The sequence below is a fragment of the Zingiber officinale genome, chromosome 8B, assembly GCF_018446385.1.
Source record: "Zingiber officinale cultivar Zhangliang chromosome 8B, Zo_v1.1, whole genome shotgun sequence".
In the NCBI taxonomy this organism is placed as follows: Eukaryota; Viridiplantae; Streptophyta; class Magnoliopsida; order Zingiberales; family Zingiberaceae; genus Zingiber; species Zingiber officinale.
This window is the reverse complement of record NC_056001.1, coordinates 58,444,256-58,463,276: the sequence shown is the minus strand read 5'-3', so window position 1 is coordinate 58,463,276 and position 19,021 is coordinate 58,444,256. Positions and strand designations below refer to the sequence as shown.

General features: G+C 37.4%; 1 protein-coding gene across 1 annotated transcript; it reads left to right on the top strand.

Moving 5' to 3' along the window:
- Positions 1-12,291: 12,291 nt before the first annotated feature.
- LOC122017544 (small ubiquitin-related modifier 2-like) lies at positions 12,292-16,541 on the top strand. Its single transcript, XM_042575189.1, has 3 exons — positions 12,292-12,502; positions 16,074-16,223; positions 16,308-16,541. The coding sequence occupies exons 1-3, from the start codon at positions 12,425-12,427 to the stop codon at positions 16,374-16,376; spliced, it is 297 nt and encodes a 98-aa protein (XP_042431123.1). The 5' UTR covers positions 12,292-12,424; the 3' UTR covers positions 16,377-16,541.
- Positions 16,542-19,021: the final 2,480 nt, after the last annotated feature.

Sequence of the window (19,021 nt, the reverse complement as noted above, 5' to 3'; positions counted from 1 at the left end):
AACATGCAACTCAACTAGGTCAATCTTGACCTAAGGTTGCATCAACAATCTTCCCAAGTCAAACATCAAAATACAACTCGAGTCAAGTCAACTCGAGTCGGGTCAACCAGGTCAACCTTGACCTAAGGTTGCACCAACAATCTCCCCCTTTTTGATGTTTGACAAAATCATAATCAAGTTAGGTTAATCCGATAACCTAACTTAGGTTTTCAACCATCTTCCAATGTCCATGTTCTTTCCTTGAACATTCTCGGACATTCTCCCTTAGGTTAACCCGATAACCTAACTTGGGTTCTCAATAATTCTCCCCTTTTGACACACATCAAAAGTATTCCAATGTTCTTCCTCGAACATTCCTTGACATTCTCCTAGCTTAGGTTAACCCGATAACCTAACTTGGGTTTTCAATAATTCTCCAATGAGCGCTCTCCCTTTTGACACACATCAAAAGAAAAGGAGAGATCAAGGTCAAGAGTTTCTTCCTAATGAAAGTCCCATACCTTTCATTGAAACTCTTAATTTCCCTTTGGTACTAAACTCAACAATCAACTTAGCGATAATCCCATATCACTAATCCTCAAAAATCTTAAGGAGTAAAACTCCCCTAAAAGTCAACTCCCCTTGACTAATAGGTAAAACTCCTCCTAATGATCAACTCCCCTTGACCATTGCACCAACAATGTCTTGGAGAGTTTCAAACCTTCAAAATTCAAAACTCAACTTCAACTGAAATTTCGGACACCAGTCGAAAATCAGCAACGGCACGCTGATCGGTCCCAGACCGATCAGACCACTGGATCGGTCCCGGACCGATCGGTCCTCTCCTGGATCGGTCCGGTGACCGATCCAGATTCTGAAATCAGATTTCTGATTTTCCTTCTCCGGAAATTCAGAAACTCCTAATAAATTCCAGAAAATTCCAAAAATCGTAAAATTTTGAGGATACACTCCTCATACCATATTCTATCACGGAAAAATAATTTTCTATGAAAATAGTTTCCATTTTTCAATCTTGATACAAAATTCAAAAGCTTTGAAATAGTTCAAAGTTAAGTCAATTTTGTATCACAATGTCCAATGATGAATGCTATCACTAGGAAAGCTTCATCAAGGTTTTTCAAATCAATTTTAAAATGCTTTTAAAACCATTTGAATTTAGGACCATAATCTTAGGGCTAGATGTACATGACTTGTACACAAGCTTTCCCTATGATCCCCATTTCTTGAATTAGGCTCATCTAGGTACAAGACCTATGTACCTTGATCCTAACTCATGAGTCTAATATCTCACACACATCTAAAGTGTATCAAACACATCCAAGTCAATTTTGATGTGAGATATGGGTTAAGGTCAACTTAGGCTAAGTTCTCATGCATTTTCTAAACACAAATTTGATCTCAATATCAAAATGTGTTTTTCATCCTTAAATCAATTCAATTGATTATTAATGCAAGAGATGATGACATGGCATAAAATGATATCATAAATGAAAACATGTGCCAATGTCATGATGTCATGGCATAAAGTTTGAAACTAAACTAACACATGACATATAAATAACCTAAGCATTATCATGACATTTCAAATGATAATAAGATAAATATGATGTCATGGCATGGCATATGGCAACCAATCATGGTAAGTTAGCACAAATAAAATACCTAAATTCCCTATCTAAGTATCCTTAGCCTTAGCTAACTTAAAATCTAACCCTAGATTGCCCATATATCCCTAAGAGAAAACCAAGATCCCAATTATGGTTTTTCTCTAGGTTTCCTTAAATTGTGCCAAATAAGATTAAAATATTCTCACTTTGGCACACTTTACTCTTCCAAGGAGTGAATGATAATTCCATTTCATTTTCAAAAGGTTCACAAAACCTTGAAAATGCTCCTTGAGTGTCAATTTCCTCAAAGTTGGGTTAACTACCCTTCTTATTGGAGTTGACACTCTCTAACCCATTTATGGGGTAGAGAAGATGCTCCTAGGAACCCAATACCTATTAGAGCTCATTGGGTTCACTAAATATTCACTAGGGATAACTTCCCTAGCAACCCTCCTAATGACCCTCTTAGGCTTTAAAGCCTTGGTCATTTGGGTCTCATCAAGGTCAACTATAGGGGTGACTCCCCTTGTGACCTTGGTAATGGTCTTCCTAGCCTTAGGTTTTGTTCCATAATCGAATGGAACATTATGATAAGTGGGCTTGACCAATTGGGACTTAGGTTTGTGACCCAAACCTTTCTTGTCCTTGGACATTGGTTTTTGACCCTTAAACCCTAGAGATGACTTCTCTATGTTTTTAAGAGTCTTTTCCAAATTATCAAGTCTTGACCTCAAGACTTGATTTTCCCTCTCTAATACCTCAAGTTTTAATTTGTCATTTTCTCTTGAGATATTCCTAGGCATATGTCTAGTCTTCTTGGGATTTCTACCTAGGTTTTCCTTAACTTTAGAAGCGTTAATCCTAGGGTTGGTATTTCTAGTGTTATCCTTACCTAGGCTAACATGTTTAGCTCCTAAGCACATGTATTGGTTCCTAAAGTTAACATGCTTATCATTATTAACAATTGCAACAAAACTACTAGCATGAGTTTTATTAGAATTGCAATAATGAACCTTAGAGGTTACCTTAGGGTTTGCCTTAGCTCCCCTTATCGTTGTGCCCGGTCTCTTGCCCTTGTGAGGTTGCCTCCCCCTCGGACAATGGCTCCTATAGTGTCCCCTTTGCTTGCATTGGAAGCACACGATGTGCTCCTTGCCCTTGCGTTTCGGGACTCCGGCTTCCTTGACCTTTGGCGCCGGTGGAGTCTTTCTTACCCTCTTTGGACACTTACTCTTGTAATGTCCATGTTCCCTACACTCAAAGCATATTATATGTAACTTATTTGAAATTGAAATGCTTGAGTTACCTAGGTTTGGGGATGGGTGTGAGCTCTCTTCCTCATCCCTTCCGGAGGTAGATGTCTCTTCTTCTTGCTCCGAACTTGAACAAGAGGAACTCTCCTCCTCTTCTTCTTTGGATGTTGAGTAGCCCTCAACTCCCAATTCGCTCCCTCCATGATGTGAGCTACTTGGCTCACTTAGCTCCTCTTCATGGCTTGAATTTGAGCTCTCCTCATGGAACTTTGCCAAGTTGTTCCACAATTCCTTGGCATCGTTGTATCTACCTATCTTATGCAAGATATCACTAGGTAATGAAAATTCAAGAATTTTCGTTACCTCGTCGTTGATTGTGGATTGGTGGATTTGCTCTTTCGTCCACTCCTTCTTCTTGATAGGTTTTCCTTCCTCATCCATCGGTGGGGAAAACCCTTCTTGTACACAAAACCAATTTAACATATTAGTCCTAAGAAAATACATCATCCTTACCTTCCAATATGTGAAGTTGTCGTGAGACTCGTAGAAGGGTTGAATCGTGACATCTTCTCCATAGAGATCCATCTCTAGCCCGTGCTCCCCCGGGTGTTGATCCGTCGAAGAGCGGCCTCGCTCTGATACCACTTGTTAGGATCCTTCGTACTCGGCTAGAGAGGGGGGTGTGAATAGCCGCCCCAAATCGATCGCGTTTCTTCCTACAATTCGTTAGCGCAGCGGAAAAATAAACAAGGAAACGAAAAGAAGAAGATCAAACCTCAACGCGTCGATGTAACGAGGTTCGGAGATGATACTCCTACTCCTCGGCGTGTCCGTAAGGTGGACGAAGCCTCTCAATCCGTCGGTGGATGAGTCCCCGGAGAACCGGCTAATACAAACTCCTTATGGGTGGAGAAACCTCGCCACAACACACTCTTGCAACAGCAAGTAAGGAGAGTACAGAAATACAAAGAAAGACAGCAAGAAATACAACAGTAAGAAAACTCTTGCTTGCCTTCTCTTCGACTGGAAGAAGCAGCAGCTTCAAGCGCCTACTACAGCAGGTGACCCAGTCGTGGAATGAAGCTCACGCGAAGCTTCGGAGGAGCTCAACAAAGCTCAAGCACAGCAGCACTTAGAACAGGAAGAAGGAAGAAGAAGGAAGAAGAAGCAAGCACCAAAGCCTTGATCTCCTTTTATAACCTGCGAAGACAGAAGCCAGCGGAGAAGAAATCTAGCCGTTGCGTCGCAGCGGCTAGTGCTCCTGGGACCGATCAGGCCCCATCTGATCGGTCCCCAGACCGATCCCACCTCTCTGTAAAAGTTGACTGCGTCTCTGATCGATCGTGGAGACCGATCAAACGGACCGATCAGGCAACATCCCATCTCTCATTGCGTCTCGATCGGTCGTGGAGACCGATCAACTTCATCGATCGGTCCCCGACCGTCGATAGCTTCTTTTTCATTTGTTATCGATCGGTCACGGGACCGATCGGATACAACGTATCCGATCGGTCTGCGCCGATCCGAGCAATTTTGCCCAAACCAAGTCCCAAGTCTCCCAAACCAACATTTGGTCAACCTCGACTGTTGGTACTTAATTCCTAGCTGGTCACTCCCTTGACTGCTAGAATTCGCCAAGTGTCCGGTCAATCCCTTTGACCTACTTGGACTTTCAACACCAGTCCGATCATCCCCGATCCATCCGGATTTTCCCGGCTTCACTCACGGGACTTTCACCTGCCTCACTCACCAGGATTTCCACATGCCTAACATCCCGTTAGGACTTTCTCCTTCCCAGCTTCACTCACGGGACTTTCCCTGCGCGGCTTCACTCACCGGGACTTTCCACACCGCCTAACATCCCGTTAGGACTTTCTCATTCACCTAGCTTCACTCACTAGGATTTTCACCGCTTCACTCCAGGATTTTCCCGAATGCCCGGCTTCACTCACGGGACTTTCACCTTCACCTAGCTTCACTCACTAGGATTTTTCCCGTGCCAACTCCTGTTTGGACTTTTCACGTGCCAAGCTCCCTGCTTGGACTTTTCCGTGCCAAGTCTCCATACTTGGACTTTTCCAGTGCCAAGCTCCCTGCTTGGACTTTTCCGTGCCAAGTCTTTATACTTGGACTTTTCCCGAATCAGGTCAACCAGGTCAACCTTGACCTACGGTTGCACCAATAATCTCCCAAACATCTATTCTTGTCCCACATCAAGAATAGAACTCTCTCACGAGTGTCAAACATCAACATGCAACTCAACTAGGTCAATCTTGACCTAAGGTTGCATCAACAATCTTCCCAAGTCAAACATCAAAATACAACTCGAGTCAAGTCAACTCGAGTCGGGTCAACCAGGTCAACCTTGACCTAAGGTTGCACCAACACTCCCAAGATCCGGCCACCAACTAACCTCCAAGGGATGCTAGACAAGAGAGCTTCCTTCTCTTCTTCTTCTCCTTCAAGTAACCGGCCACCAAGAGATTACCACAATTGATGCCACCGGCCTCCAAGGAAGAAACAAAAGGAGAAAAGAAAAGGACAAGGGCCGACCACCAAGGATTGGAAGAGAGGAATAGAAGATGTGTTCTCATGAGGCACCCCTCCATTTCTTTTATAATCCTTGGTCTTGGCAAAAAAGGAAAGTTTTAAACATAATTAAATCTTCCTTATATTCCTTGCCAATGACTAAAAAGGAAAGTTTTAAAACAAAAAAATTAAAACTTCCTTTAATGCTTGTCATGGTCGGCCATATAATTGTGCTCCAAATAAGGAAAGTTTTAAACATAAAATTAAAACTTTCTTATTTATTTTCGGTAAGAAATTTTAATAAAAAAATTTCTCTTTTAAATCCTTTGTTGGTTATAAAAGGAACATTTTATAAATTAAAATATCTTTTTAAAAACATGTGGATGGTTACAAAAAAGGAAAGTTTTATCAAAAATTAAAATATTCCTTTTAACTACAAATAAGGAAAGATATCAAACCTTTCTCTTAATCCTTTGTAGAAAGCTATAAAAGGAAAAATTTTAAAATTTAAAAACTCTCTTTTAAAACCATGTCTTCCACAAAAGGAAAAATTTTTAAAATTAAAATATCCTTTTATTTTAATGTGGCCGACCGCCTTGCTTGGGCTCCAAGCTTGGCCGGCCACAACTTGGCTCCCCTCTTTGGCTTGGCCGGCCCTAGCTTGGGCTCCAAGCTTGGCTTGGCCGACCACCATAAGATGGGTAAGAAGCTTGGGTTTAAGTGGATATAAGGTTTTATAAATAAGAGGTTACAACAGAGACCAAGAGGAGGAATTGGTTTTGGTCTCTCGATGAGCTTGAGCTTCCCGTGTTCACCCCGAACATCCAACTCAAGTTCATCAATAATATCTCATTCCACTAAAGAGTTATTATTGCACTACCGCACCAATCCCATATTACAATATGGGTCCCTTCTTATCATGAGTGTGTTATGTTGATACAATCGACCTAGGATTAAATAGGGTGATCTTTGTTTTTGATATGTGTGTCAAAGGGTTTAAGGTTGCAAGGTTGCAAACATAGTCCCATATTGGAAACACATGGGAAAGATCATGAGTTTATAAGAGAAAAGATATCTCCATTGGAATGAGGCCTTTTGGGGAGAGCCCAAGAGCAAAGTCATGAGGGCCCAGACCCAAAATGGACAATATCATGTCATTGTGGAGATATCTAAATTCTTTTTGATCCTACAATTGGTATCAGAGCCCGGACTGCCAGAAGGTTTAACCGCCGACTGTGCACAAGAATTATGGTATGATTGAGCCATGTGGATACAATATTGACCTCGAACAAAGAAAGTGAGGGTTCTTATGTTCGGATCAAGAGGACCAAACACCAGGCAGGAAGTCCTAGTTGCGACTAGGCAAGGAAGTCCTAGTAGGTCGGGTGGACCGAGGGGCAGGAAGACCTGGTGGGTCGAGGATCAGACGTGGGAGGCCTATGGTCCTTTGTTTGTGGGGGGGGGGGGGGGGGTTGTTGGGGTTGCAAGGTTGCAAACATAGTCCCATATTGGAAACACATGAGAAAGATCATGAGTTTATAAGAGAAAAGATATCTCCATTGGAATGATGCCTTTTGGGGAGAGCCCAAGAGCAAAGCCATGAGGGCCCAGGCCCAAAGTGGACAATATCATGTCATTGAGATATCTAAATTCTTTTTGATCCTACATGTTAGTCTCTTTGTGTTTAAGATATCAAATGTCCACTAATTAAATAAGTTACTGACAACTCACTTAATTAATATCTTAGCTCCAATAGTAGTACCACTCAACCTTATTGTCATGTCAGACTAAGTCCACCTGCAGGGTTTACATGACAATCCTTATGAGCTCCTAAGGGGACATCATCAATCTAGATTACTAGTACACATTTTCATTCTATAATCAACAACACACCATATAAATAATATCATTTCCCAACTTATCGGGCATATTGATTTAACAAACTAAATCTCACCTTTTGATAAATTAAAGAAATAAATATTAAGTATACGTGCTTGTTATTATATCATGATTAAGAGTATACACTTCCATAATAACAGAGGTCTTGTTCTTTTTAACAATCAGTATAAAAAGAACAATCTCAAATGGTCATGCTCAATACACTCAGAGTGTACTAATGTAATTTTATAGTCAAGATAAACTAATACCAAATTACACTACAACAATTTCAATGGGTTGTCCCATTCCATCTTGGTTGTGAGAAACTATTTATAATTTATAAGGAACTGATAACATGATCTTCTGTGTGACACCACACACTATGTTATCTTCAATATAAATTAAATGAACAACTACACTTAGCATATAAATGTAGATATTTGACCAATGTGATTCTTATTTCAAAATAAATATTTATACAAAAAACTAAACTTTTAGTATACACTCTAACACTAGGGCCCTGCTTCACTCACCAGGACTTCCACTTGCTTAACCTCTAGTTAGAACTTCTCACTTGCCTATCCTTCGATTAAGACTTACCATATCTTGTCCTGACTAAACTACTCTCTTCCAAACATCAAGTCCTGTTTGGATTTAACCCTTAGTCAAATTGATAAGACTTAGGCGCATTGTCAAACATCGAAACCCTAGAGGTCAATTACATCAACAGGAACATCGCACAATTGCATAGAAGCTTGTAAATTAGGTGTGCCTTGAGGGCTGGTCAAGATGCTCTTTTATTGAGCTTTGAAGGCACCTTCTATAGCATTGAAGGCGCCTTCCATCCACTAAGTTTTATCTCGAACAACTCACCTCTTATTGTCGATGAAGTATGATTTTATTCGATCGAAGGTGCCTTCCAAGCTCCCAAAGGTGCCTTCCATCGCCCAGCTCATGGTGCTTTCCGTTGCATGGAAGACACTTCGGGTATTGTTCACCCAAGGTAATTTATGCTCCTTTCGCCCTGCAAAAAGTGTTAGTTCAACAAAATAAAGTATACCCTGCAAGACAAAGTTAGCATAATAAAAATAGTATTAATTAGATCTTGTCCTCCAGACCTGAATCTAGTCATGGTCGCAGTTTAGGATTTTCAAATAGACTTAAATTGGACCAATGCCTACTGTCCCCTGAAACGGGACGCGTCCTCACTGAGTCAATCTCCTCCAGTGGCTTACCTCCACTTACCAAATATCAAGTTATATCCTTGACATCCAATCTGATCCACTAGGTCTTTCTACCAGAATCACACTCTTGACTTCGTCAATTGAGAATCGAACATCTTGACCTCCCACCAAAATTTCACTTTTGGATTTCGCCAATCAGGAATAGCACATCCCTACTGGACTTCCTACATGATGTTTGGTTTGTTAGAACTCCAAGGTTGTTTTGATGTGATCAAACAAGTTAAGTTAGGTCCTGTGGTGGTTTAACCTTGTGTCTAAGTGTGCAAGAGCTTAGGAGCACAGGAAGTCCAGCGGAAGACGCGGCTAGCGAGAAGGACGGCATGGGAGAAAGCCGACGGGCTCGGTGCGTCCGAGGGACGAGGTGCCATGGAAGAGTTCACTGACGGACGAGAAGGAAGTGTGCGGTGTTTCCGAGGGATGAGAAGCCGGAGCGGAAGATTGTTTGGGGAGCAAGAGACGCAGCTAGCGAGAAGGTAGCACGGGAGAGAGCCGACGGGCTTGGTGCGTCCGAGGGACGAAGAGCTGCGAATGAGTACGCTAGCGGACGAGAAGGAAGCACACAACGATTCCGAGGGATGAGAAGCCGGAGCGGAAGCCTACTCGAGAAGGCCGGAAGTTGGGTTCGAGTGAGCCATATTCCGGATGGCCAAGATCACCCAAGCAAGCGGAGCCAGAGCGGAAGACCCGGACCGAGGCGAGCTGAACCGGAGCAGAGGGCCCGGATCGAAAAGGTCAACACTATTGACTTTCTTGGTCCGGGTGCCCTGACCTGGATGTTATCCAGATCGCGGTCAAACGCCATCTATGCGAGAAGGGATAAAGTTTTATCCCCTCCCAGGTGCCTGGAATCCTTCCAGGCGCCCCAATCATGGCTATAAATATAGCCTTGGTCCAAGAAGCTAAACAAGACAAGCAATTTTGATTACAACACTTGTATGCTTTCATTGTTGTTTAACTTCTTATTTTTCTGTGCTTGAATGCTGTAAGAGGCTTCTCCGCCTAAAAGGGGATATCTATTGCGCTTCATTCTCCTTGGATTAACAACTTCTCTAGTTGTAACTAAGTAAACTCCTGTGCCTCTTCTTTTAGTTTATTGCTCTTATTTATTGATGCAAGTGTTAGTTTAAGAAGCCCGAGAAGGATTTGCTTTTTATTTTGTGCAGGGCAATTCACCCCTTCCCTCTTGCCGGTCTCTAAAGGGACCAACATGATCTTCTTGACTCGTCAAGTTAGTCAACCCTGCCACTTGGTAACAAGGTTAGATTAACACCATATCTAACTTTAATTTATTTGTCATTAATCAAAACTCAGGTTTGATCATGGGTGTTAACTACACCAATAAAGCTAATAATCCATACAATGTACATATCTACACTATGATGAAAACACTTCTCAGAAATAATCTAGAGGCGGAGAAACCTCTTACAAGCTCACAACACAAAATATATCAAAAAGAGCAAGAACAAATGCAATGAAATCTTACACCAGATTATAATAATAAAATCTTAGTTTGCTCTCTTCTTGTTGCTCGAATCTTCCTCTTAGTGGATGGAAATACAACAACACTAAGCTCCAAGAAATCCCAAGAACTACCATTGAGTGTTGTTCTAAAAAACGGTCACGAAAAAACCCATTTCTAGGGTTACCTCAGGCGCCTTAATCGCTTAAGCTTCTCCTTAAGCGATTATCACATCAGCAACCTACTCAAAACCTACATAAAGGCTCTTTTTTCAAACTCTAATCGATTGGTGAGTCATCCCAATCCATTCAGAGAGCCTTAATTAATTACCCAATCAATTCCACGACTCTATGTTCACTCGCAATGGGCTTAATCGATTAGCCCAATCGATTAAGACTTCTTGCGACAAAGCACTACCTAATCGATTGACCCAATCGATTAGAAGTATTTTTGCGAATTCCTCTTCGCGAATCTCCTGATCCTAATCAATTGGTCCAATCAATTATGCTCAGCTCAATCGATTCGGGCCCTTTCTGTGTTCTCACAAGAACCTCCTAATGGATTATCTAATCGATTAGCTCAGGGTCAATCAATTGCCCAAATCGATTGCCTTAATCGATTACCCAACCCTAACTTGCTTAATCCAAGTCTAGGGTCCCCTTGCCCAACATTCGGTTAAGCATGTTGAGATTTTTTCACCAAGTGTCCGGTCAATTCTTTGACCCACTTGGACTTTTCTCTGTATGCCAAGTGTCCAGTCCATTATGATCCACTTGGACTTCCAAACACCAGATGTCTGGTCAACCTTTGATCCACCTGGATTTTTCTTCTCGTGTCAAGTGTACAGTTCTCCATGACTCACTTAGACTTCCAAACAGCAGGTGTCTGGTCAACCTTTGATCCACCTGGATTTTCTAATGCCTAATTTCGCACACCATGACTTTTCTACATGGCTTCACTCACCAGGGTTTTCTCACCGCCTAACTTCACTCACTAGGATTTTCCAACTGTCTGATTTCACTTACCAGGGTTTTTCATCCGCCTGACTTCACTTACTGAGACTTCTCATTCGCCTTCACACACTAGGACTTTCCATCTACCTAGCTTCACTCACAAGAACTTTCCATCCTTCTGGCTTCACTACCAAACTTTTCAAACCAAGTGTTTGGTCAACATTGACCTACTTGATTTTTTTTCTTCTGTTAACTATCCCGTTAGTCTTACCCTTGCCTAATCTCCAGTTAGCACTTTCCCAGCCAAGTATCCAGTCAACCTTGTCCTATTTGACTACTCTCTCATATCAATTTGGTCATTTGATCAGTGGAGAATTGCAACAACAATCTTCTAAATGAACAATTACACCTACAATCTCTATATATTATTAAATATCAAAACTAAAGCTTGATTCAAATTGATCAACTTTGACCCAGAGACAATTATACCAACAGAGTAGATCCAACTGAGTAGGGCGATCATATCGGTGAAACATATCCCATTGAGTAAGGCGATCGAATTAGTGAAGTCTATCCAACTGAGCAAGGCGATTGAATAAGGGGGAACGAATCCGACTGAGTAGGGCGATCGGATTGGTGCAACTGAACCAACTGTGGTGAGATAGCTCATCTAGAGCAAACTGAATATGGAGGGAGCTAATCCGACTGTGGCTAGATAGCTCGTCTAGAGCAAACAAAATAGGGTGATCCCATTAACCAATATTGATTTGACTCCCATTTCATCTTAGCTATGGACCTTTTATGATAAGTGGAGGCCTCCGAGGCTATGGGGCAGCGACGGGACATCCGCGTTGGCGCTCGTGGTTTGATCCTTAACTATGACGTATTTATAGAAATTTTTTCTCTAAATAAGATATTATCCGTTATGAGTGCTTTTACAATGATGATCAGCAAATAAAAATTTAGTAAGATCAAATGAATGATCTCTAAGTTAGCTATATGTATTTATTTATTTATAATAATAAATAGAGGTCTCAAATAAGTTCCACCTGAAATGAAATATTTTTAACAAAAGAAGTATTAATGATTCTAATAATTATAGACGCTATTTAAATTTAATAAAATTAGAATTTAATTTAGTGTTCATTTTTTAAAAATACTATTTTTTTTTACACTAGAATAGTTACCTTTATAACTAATAACATAATAATAATAATAATAATAATAATAAACGCGTGATACGAACGCCAATAAGAATATCAACTGGCCCTCATATTCTATCTATTTCTCGCTAATTCCTATTGGCGGACGCGAAAGCAAATATAAACTGCGATTTTGAAATCCGCCCTTTTGTGTATAATAAAAGGCCCAGTAGGGAACTCCGTCCGCCGCGCACCACTTTCTTCCATTCTCTTCGTCCTGCGATCAAATACGTCGTTTCCGCTCCCCAAAACCCTAAATCCCTTTCCTTTTTTTCGATTCGGCCGATCAGCGACGGAGGATGTCGGGGGCTGGAAACGAAGAAGACAAGAAGCCGGTGGATCAGGCGGCGCACATCAATCTCAAGGTCAAAGGGCAGGTTGGTTTGCTACCACTTCTCCGTTTCCCCCGATTGTTCTTCCTCTTCTTCTCGTCTCCCTGGTTTGCCTGTGTTTTTTCTTGGTATGTTAACGGCGTCTATGTTGATTCTCAATTGTGGGTTTTTATTCCCTCGATTGATGAGGAAGATATTTGACTTTTTTTTTTTTTTCAAAAAAACAATTCTTACGGTAATATATATTTCTGAGAAGTTTTCTTACTTTTTGCAAACAGCGCTGGTACTAGGCTACGAGGCTTTAATTCTGTGCTGTTGTTTTTTGCACATTGCCAGCTCTAGGCTTCTATTTAAGCCTCTATCGCGGCCCACCATTTATCCTTTAAAACACTAAAAGTTAATGTCTTTTTATACGTTTGTAGCCAGCATTGCTACTGCTCGCTTGTTTCAAGAGTTAAATTTTGGTTATTTTATTTACTTTGTTTGAAACGAAGGAATATATTCACGTTTTGCATTTTCTTAATAATTAATAATGGGATATTGACGACGTATAGGCATTAAGTGATGATATATAAAATGAGTTAACGGAGATAAGTTACAAGGTAAAAAAGAAAAAGATTTAATCATCTCTCAGATAATTATTTGTGTGATGCTGAACGTATTAAGTGAAGATTGAAAAAAAATAGCTATGAGGCTTAAGTTTCTCCATAAGAAGACATATAGAAGGTTCTATGGTACCTAGAAGGTAACTAATGGATCACACATCGAATTCTCTGGTACCAGTATAAGTCAGATATTTTGATGTGTAAGGGAAACCTCAGCCTTTGGAGTAAGACCTAGGGGATGACACTTGCTCGTGCCATATAGTAAATGGAGGAAAACTGCCTTAAACTTTGCGAGGGATTGAAAAGGCTGAAGATTAATAAAAATAATATGCTTATCATTTACAAAAAAAAATTGTGGTAATAAATCTTGACTAATGGAAGGTTTTTTTCGATGGAAAAAATTGAATGAATTTAGTGGATGGTGTATAGTGATAAAGGGAAATCATAGGAAAAATCTAGGTAATGTTTTAAAAATCATTCAATTAATTTTATTATTATTAGAAATGATTGAATTTTTTATATAGCTTTGCATTAAGCTCAATCGTGGGTTAAGACTTAAATCCATGTTTTGGCCACAAATTAATATTTATCTTGTTGAATAAATCTAGTCCCATGTTTATGCATCCTGACCTTTTTCATTTTCACTTTTCAAAAGGAAAAATTAAAACACCCCGGAGGCTAAAAGTAATATATAGTTAAAATAAGTCTGAACTTGTTGTGTTTTCTTTTACCATGTAGAAGTTTTGAGCTTACAGATTTCTAGGAAAGTGATTCTTCATATGTGACTCATACATGCAGCATATTTTTCTAGCATAACTCTTTCTCTCCCCTAGAAAACTAACATCAACCTTTAATTAGGTTGCATGCATACTACACTTTTTTTGGTTGAATGACTCTTCCTCTCTAGAAAATGAATATCAACCTTTAATTAGGTTAAGTTAGTTTGATTTTGATTATGAAGATAAGTATTTTAATATTTGAGAGGTTAAGGCTTGCTTTTGGCGCTATTTCTCTTGCTTTATTGAAGAGAAAAAATTTAAAACCCAACTCATACCTTTAATTACCCTTTAAATTAATTAGGTTCCATGCATGCACCATGTTTTTCTAGCATAACTCTCCCTCTCCCCTAGAAAATTAACATCAACCTTTAATTAGGTTGCATGCATACTACACTTTTTTGCTTGAATGACTGTTCCTCTCCTCTAGAAAATGAATACCTTTAATTAGGTTGCATGCATGTGACACATTTTTCTTTCATGAGCCCTAGAAAATGAACCTCACATTGCAACCTTATTTCTCTTTGCATTGATCTTCAATATTTGAAGTTAGTTGGATTTTGATTATGAAGATAAGTATTACAATATTTGAATGTTAGTGAATTTTATATTTATATTATTGTTTAATACTATATGGATTATAATTTTGTTAGTGAAATATGTTGGCATAAATTTCTTATATATGTTTGAATTGGACAAATTTATAACCCAAAGGCCACCTAGCCCCTTAGGCCCCATAGCACTCATGCGCTTTTGGATACCTTATGCCTTAAATTGCTATGCATACTTCCTTATATTGTTTTTTATTAACTTATTTGTGGGCCTAGAGAGCTTATTTTAAAGGCTTGTCATCCCATTGTTAGATTTAGTTGTCTACTTGATTTTAAAGTTAGTAACTTTGACAAATGAGCCTAATATTATCTCAGTAATAATCAATGTGACTCTAAAGAGGACAATCAAAAGTGTGAGACATGTTGTCTTACACTGTTCTTATGTTCATTATCCCATAGCATCAGATCAAGGTTGTGATGATGTTGACATCCCTTCTCTTATGATCCATATTTGTTTTTGTTTTTTTGTTGTTGCATCAATCTAGTATTAAAGACAAACACTTGATTTGGTGTTTGATTTTTTTTATTTTCTCATTTCCTATTTGTTAACTCTATTGTCGATCCAGCCTTTTGCACCAAACATCTTGTCGTATTGGACAGACTCAGATTACCTTGCTAAATGTCTAAATTTACTATTTTTCTCTTTGAAAATTACTTTATTTATTTGTTAATCAACATCTCCTGCATTTGAATTAATTTGGTTTTAAAAAATCATGAATATTCTAGTTCATTATCTTGTACATTTATAAACTCATCATTAAAATAAAAAACATCTTATAAACGACCTCTTGTTTAGTTAACCCATCTTCTGTCATATTTATTCATAGAATAAACTCATCAATACAAAAAAAATCTTGTTACCCTTTTTATGTTATTTTGCTTAATAAGTTCAGTGTATGATGTTCTATATAATGCATATAGATCCATAAACAACTTGTAGACTCCCTTAGTTTTAGTGGCTGATTGTATTCTAATGTATTTTTTTTTGTCACGTGGTTGCTACAATGACAAATCTAATCTGTATGACATGAACCATATTGAATAGTATGAATTTGTTGTAGTTGCTAGCGAATGTTTGTAAATTGATTAGGACCACTATAACATGATAGGAGTAGACCCATGTGATGATCCAAAATGAATGACTGCATATTTTAAGTGTGGCTGAATATCTAGCTTGATAGTTTACACAAGTATTGTAACAAAAAGTCTGATGATGTCCCAAGTCATCCGACAAAGTTGTTTGGGTTAGTCAAAATCCTTTGTTTTTGTCTACTGAATTGTAGTCTATAATGATACGCTGTCATATTGAACATTTTGTTCACATCCTCGATTAACTGAAATATTTCCTCAGTCTTATATGCAATGATTCTTCTCAATTCTGTTTGAGAGAAAGACATTTCTTGATTGAGGTTGTTAAAAGTATCTTTTGATATATCGAATGTGTCGATAACGTATCCTGTTATTTGCAATCTGGATCGTGAATTTAGTGTATGCATACTGATGTGGTGTAATAGAATTGTGTTGGCTGGTTCATTTCTACTATGCATCTTTATTTTCATGCATTAAAGTTATGGGAGTTTCATATCACAGTCCTTATTTTCCTTTTCTTTAATTTTTTTCTTAGGATGGAAATGAAGTCTTCTTCCGGATCAAGCGCAGCACTCAGCTCAAGAAACTCATGAATGCCTACTGTGATCGCCAATCTGTGGATTTCAATTCCATTGCTTTCCTCTTCGATGGCCGTCGGCTCCGTGGTGAGCAGACTCCAGAAGAAGTGAGTAGATCATCACTCTTTGTTTTACCCCCATCTAGTTTCCGTCGTCTTGTCTTCTTCACTAATTACTTTTTTCCTTTCTAGCTTGATATGGAAGATGGTGACGAGATCGACGCCATGCTGCATCAAACTGGAGGTGGCCTTCAACCGTAGAGGACCATTTTGGTTCTTGATTTTGCTAATAATAATTATGACTCTGTAAACTAAAATGGTGGACCAAATGCATATATTTGCTAGCTACATGTTTTACTTGCTCAAGTCAAGTGTAATGATGGTGAAGCTTCAATTACTGGTACCATGTTACTAGCGCACTCCTAATCTTCTCTATTTTGAATGCTTGTGTTTTGTTGAAAAATTATGTTTGCTTTAACGCATGTTCTTGTGAAAAGTATACAGTAAATCAAATTTGTCTTGTTTTTCTTGGCAAATAGTTTAAAAGGGCTTTTATTGTTAAAGGCAGTTTGGTGTATAAAGTTTTTGCCAATGCGGGTTTTCTGTGCAGTTTTATTTTGTTTTGCAAGAGTTTGCTTTGATACCAATTTGTCATCACACAGTAGTAATTTTGTTTTTACCTTGACACTTCCTTTCGGGCTTTTATTGTTTAGAAAAATATTAAAGAATCTTATTTTTTTTTGAAACTTATTGCTGCGGTGACATCTGGTTAGGCGTAATGCAATGCTATTTATAATGTAATTAAATTTGGAATGGAATCTAATTAATATTATATTATTATACTGTGTATGTAATTTTTAATTATAAGGGTGATTATATTTTTTTTGGTGTCTTAATTTTATAAAGAATATAATTTATATTATTATAAAATGTTAAAAATATTTTATGATTTTTGTTGGCGAGAGTATGTGGCGGGTGGTCGTGGTCGATAGACGATGGTGGTGGGTGATCGTGGTTATATATTATTAGTTGGAATATAATTCAGATTATATATTATTAGTCTTGTAATTATGATTATCAGAATTATAAAAATTTATTGTCTTATAATTCAAATTATAAAAATTTATTGTCTTATAATTCAAATTATAAAAATTTATTATTTTTTTAATCTAAATTATATTATATTACAAGTATAAAATTATATCAAATAAAATAATCAAAATTATAATATAATTTTGATTATATTACTACTCATCAAACACGACCTATATTCTTAAAAAAAAAAAAAAATAGATCCGCTACTTTAGCGGCCTCCTTAGTGCCGGTCCTACGGATATGGAGGGAGGTTCATGCAGGTACACAGACCATAGGCGCATGGCGGGGTAAACCCCAGGTCGTCAGTTCCTGAGAATTGACCCCTGGCCATTACGCCAGAGATACCATGCGTCCACCGTTTGTGCTACACGGCCTATATTCTTAAAGATATGTTATAGTTTGGTTTAAATGTTAGAGTGGAATCTAGCTAATATTCTTTCCGATAATAGTAAAGGTAGAATTTGTCATTCAAGTGGTCTTACGTCGATCTTACGATCATCTATGACGAAATAAATTAGAAAGCTATAGTTACTTTGTCTTGTACTAGTTAACTTAACCCTGTTCCAACCTGTTCCAAGGGCTAATGTTCTCTCCAAGATAGAAGCTTGAGTGTGATGATTTAATGAGGTTGAGGTAAATCGAAAAGTTATAGTTGATCAATATGAAGAGGGTATTAGTTTCAATTTATCGAGATTCAAATGCTTGTCTTATAATAATAATTATAATCATGTCCGAGGAGCAGCTAATGTTCTCTCCCCGATGGAAAGCTTCAGTGTGATGATTTAATCAGATGGTTTGTTATCTATTTTTTTTTTTAACTAGATCCGGCTAATTGAATCCACTAATATGATTGGTCTGACGAATTTGGCGGATGATTGATCCGAAAGTTTTTCATTGGCATGATAGTGCACGCAAAGGATGGTGTAGTATAACATTCAAGTTTGTCAGGGCCGGCTAAAGGTATATGTGATTAAAGCTTATGCCTAGGCTCTTATTATATTGGGGCCCACAAATTTTACATATATATATATCTATATAAATTAAATATAAATATTAATTTAAAAACATGAGTATGGATATTAAATATTTAAAATTACAGTTAAAATAAATTTTAGTCGAGATTTATTTTTATCGGTAATTTTAAATTTTTACTAGATAAATTATATTTGGTGAAAAATTTAAATTTTTTATACATTAAATTTGGATCATTTTTATTTTTTTTACTCGTGTTCGATTTAATTAATATTTTTTAATTTTTTTACTATTAAAAATAGATTTAGTTGGTAATTTATTTTTATTTTTTATTAAAATTTAATTAGTAATTTTAAATTTTTTAATGATAAAAATTTAATTTATTAATCAAAATTAAATTTTGTTAATAAATTAAAAATATTTATTGGTTACTTAATTGATATATATTTTTTTTGATAAAAATATTTTTGAAAGTCAAAAATATATTAATAATGTAGTATTTTATCATAATTTTAATTTTTTACTAGATAAATTATATTTGGTCAAAAATTTTAAATTTTTTATAGATTAAATTTGGATCTTTTTTATTTTTTACTCGTGTTAGATTTAATTGATAATTTTTAATTTTTTACTATTAAAAATAGATTTAGTTGGTAATTTATTTTTATTTTTTTATAAAATTTAATTAGTAATTTAAAATTTTTTAATGATAAAAATTTTATTTATTAATCAAAATTTAATTTTTTTAATAAATTAAAAATATTTATTGGTTACACTTAATTGATATATATATATTTTTTTGATAAAAATATCTTTGAAAGTCAAAAATATATTCAATA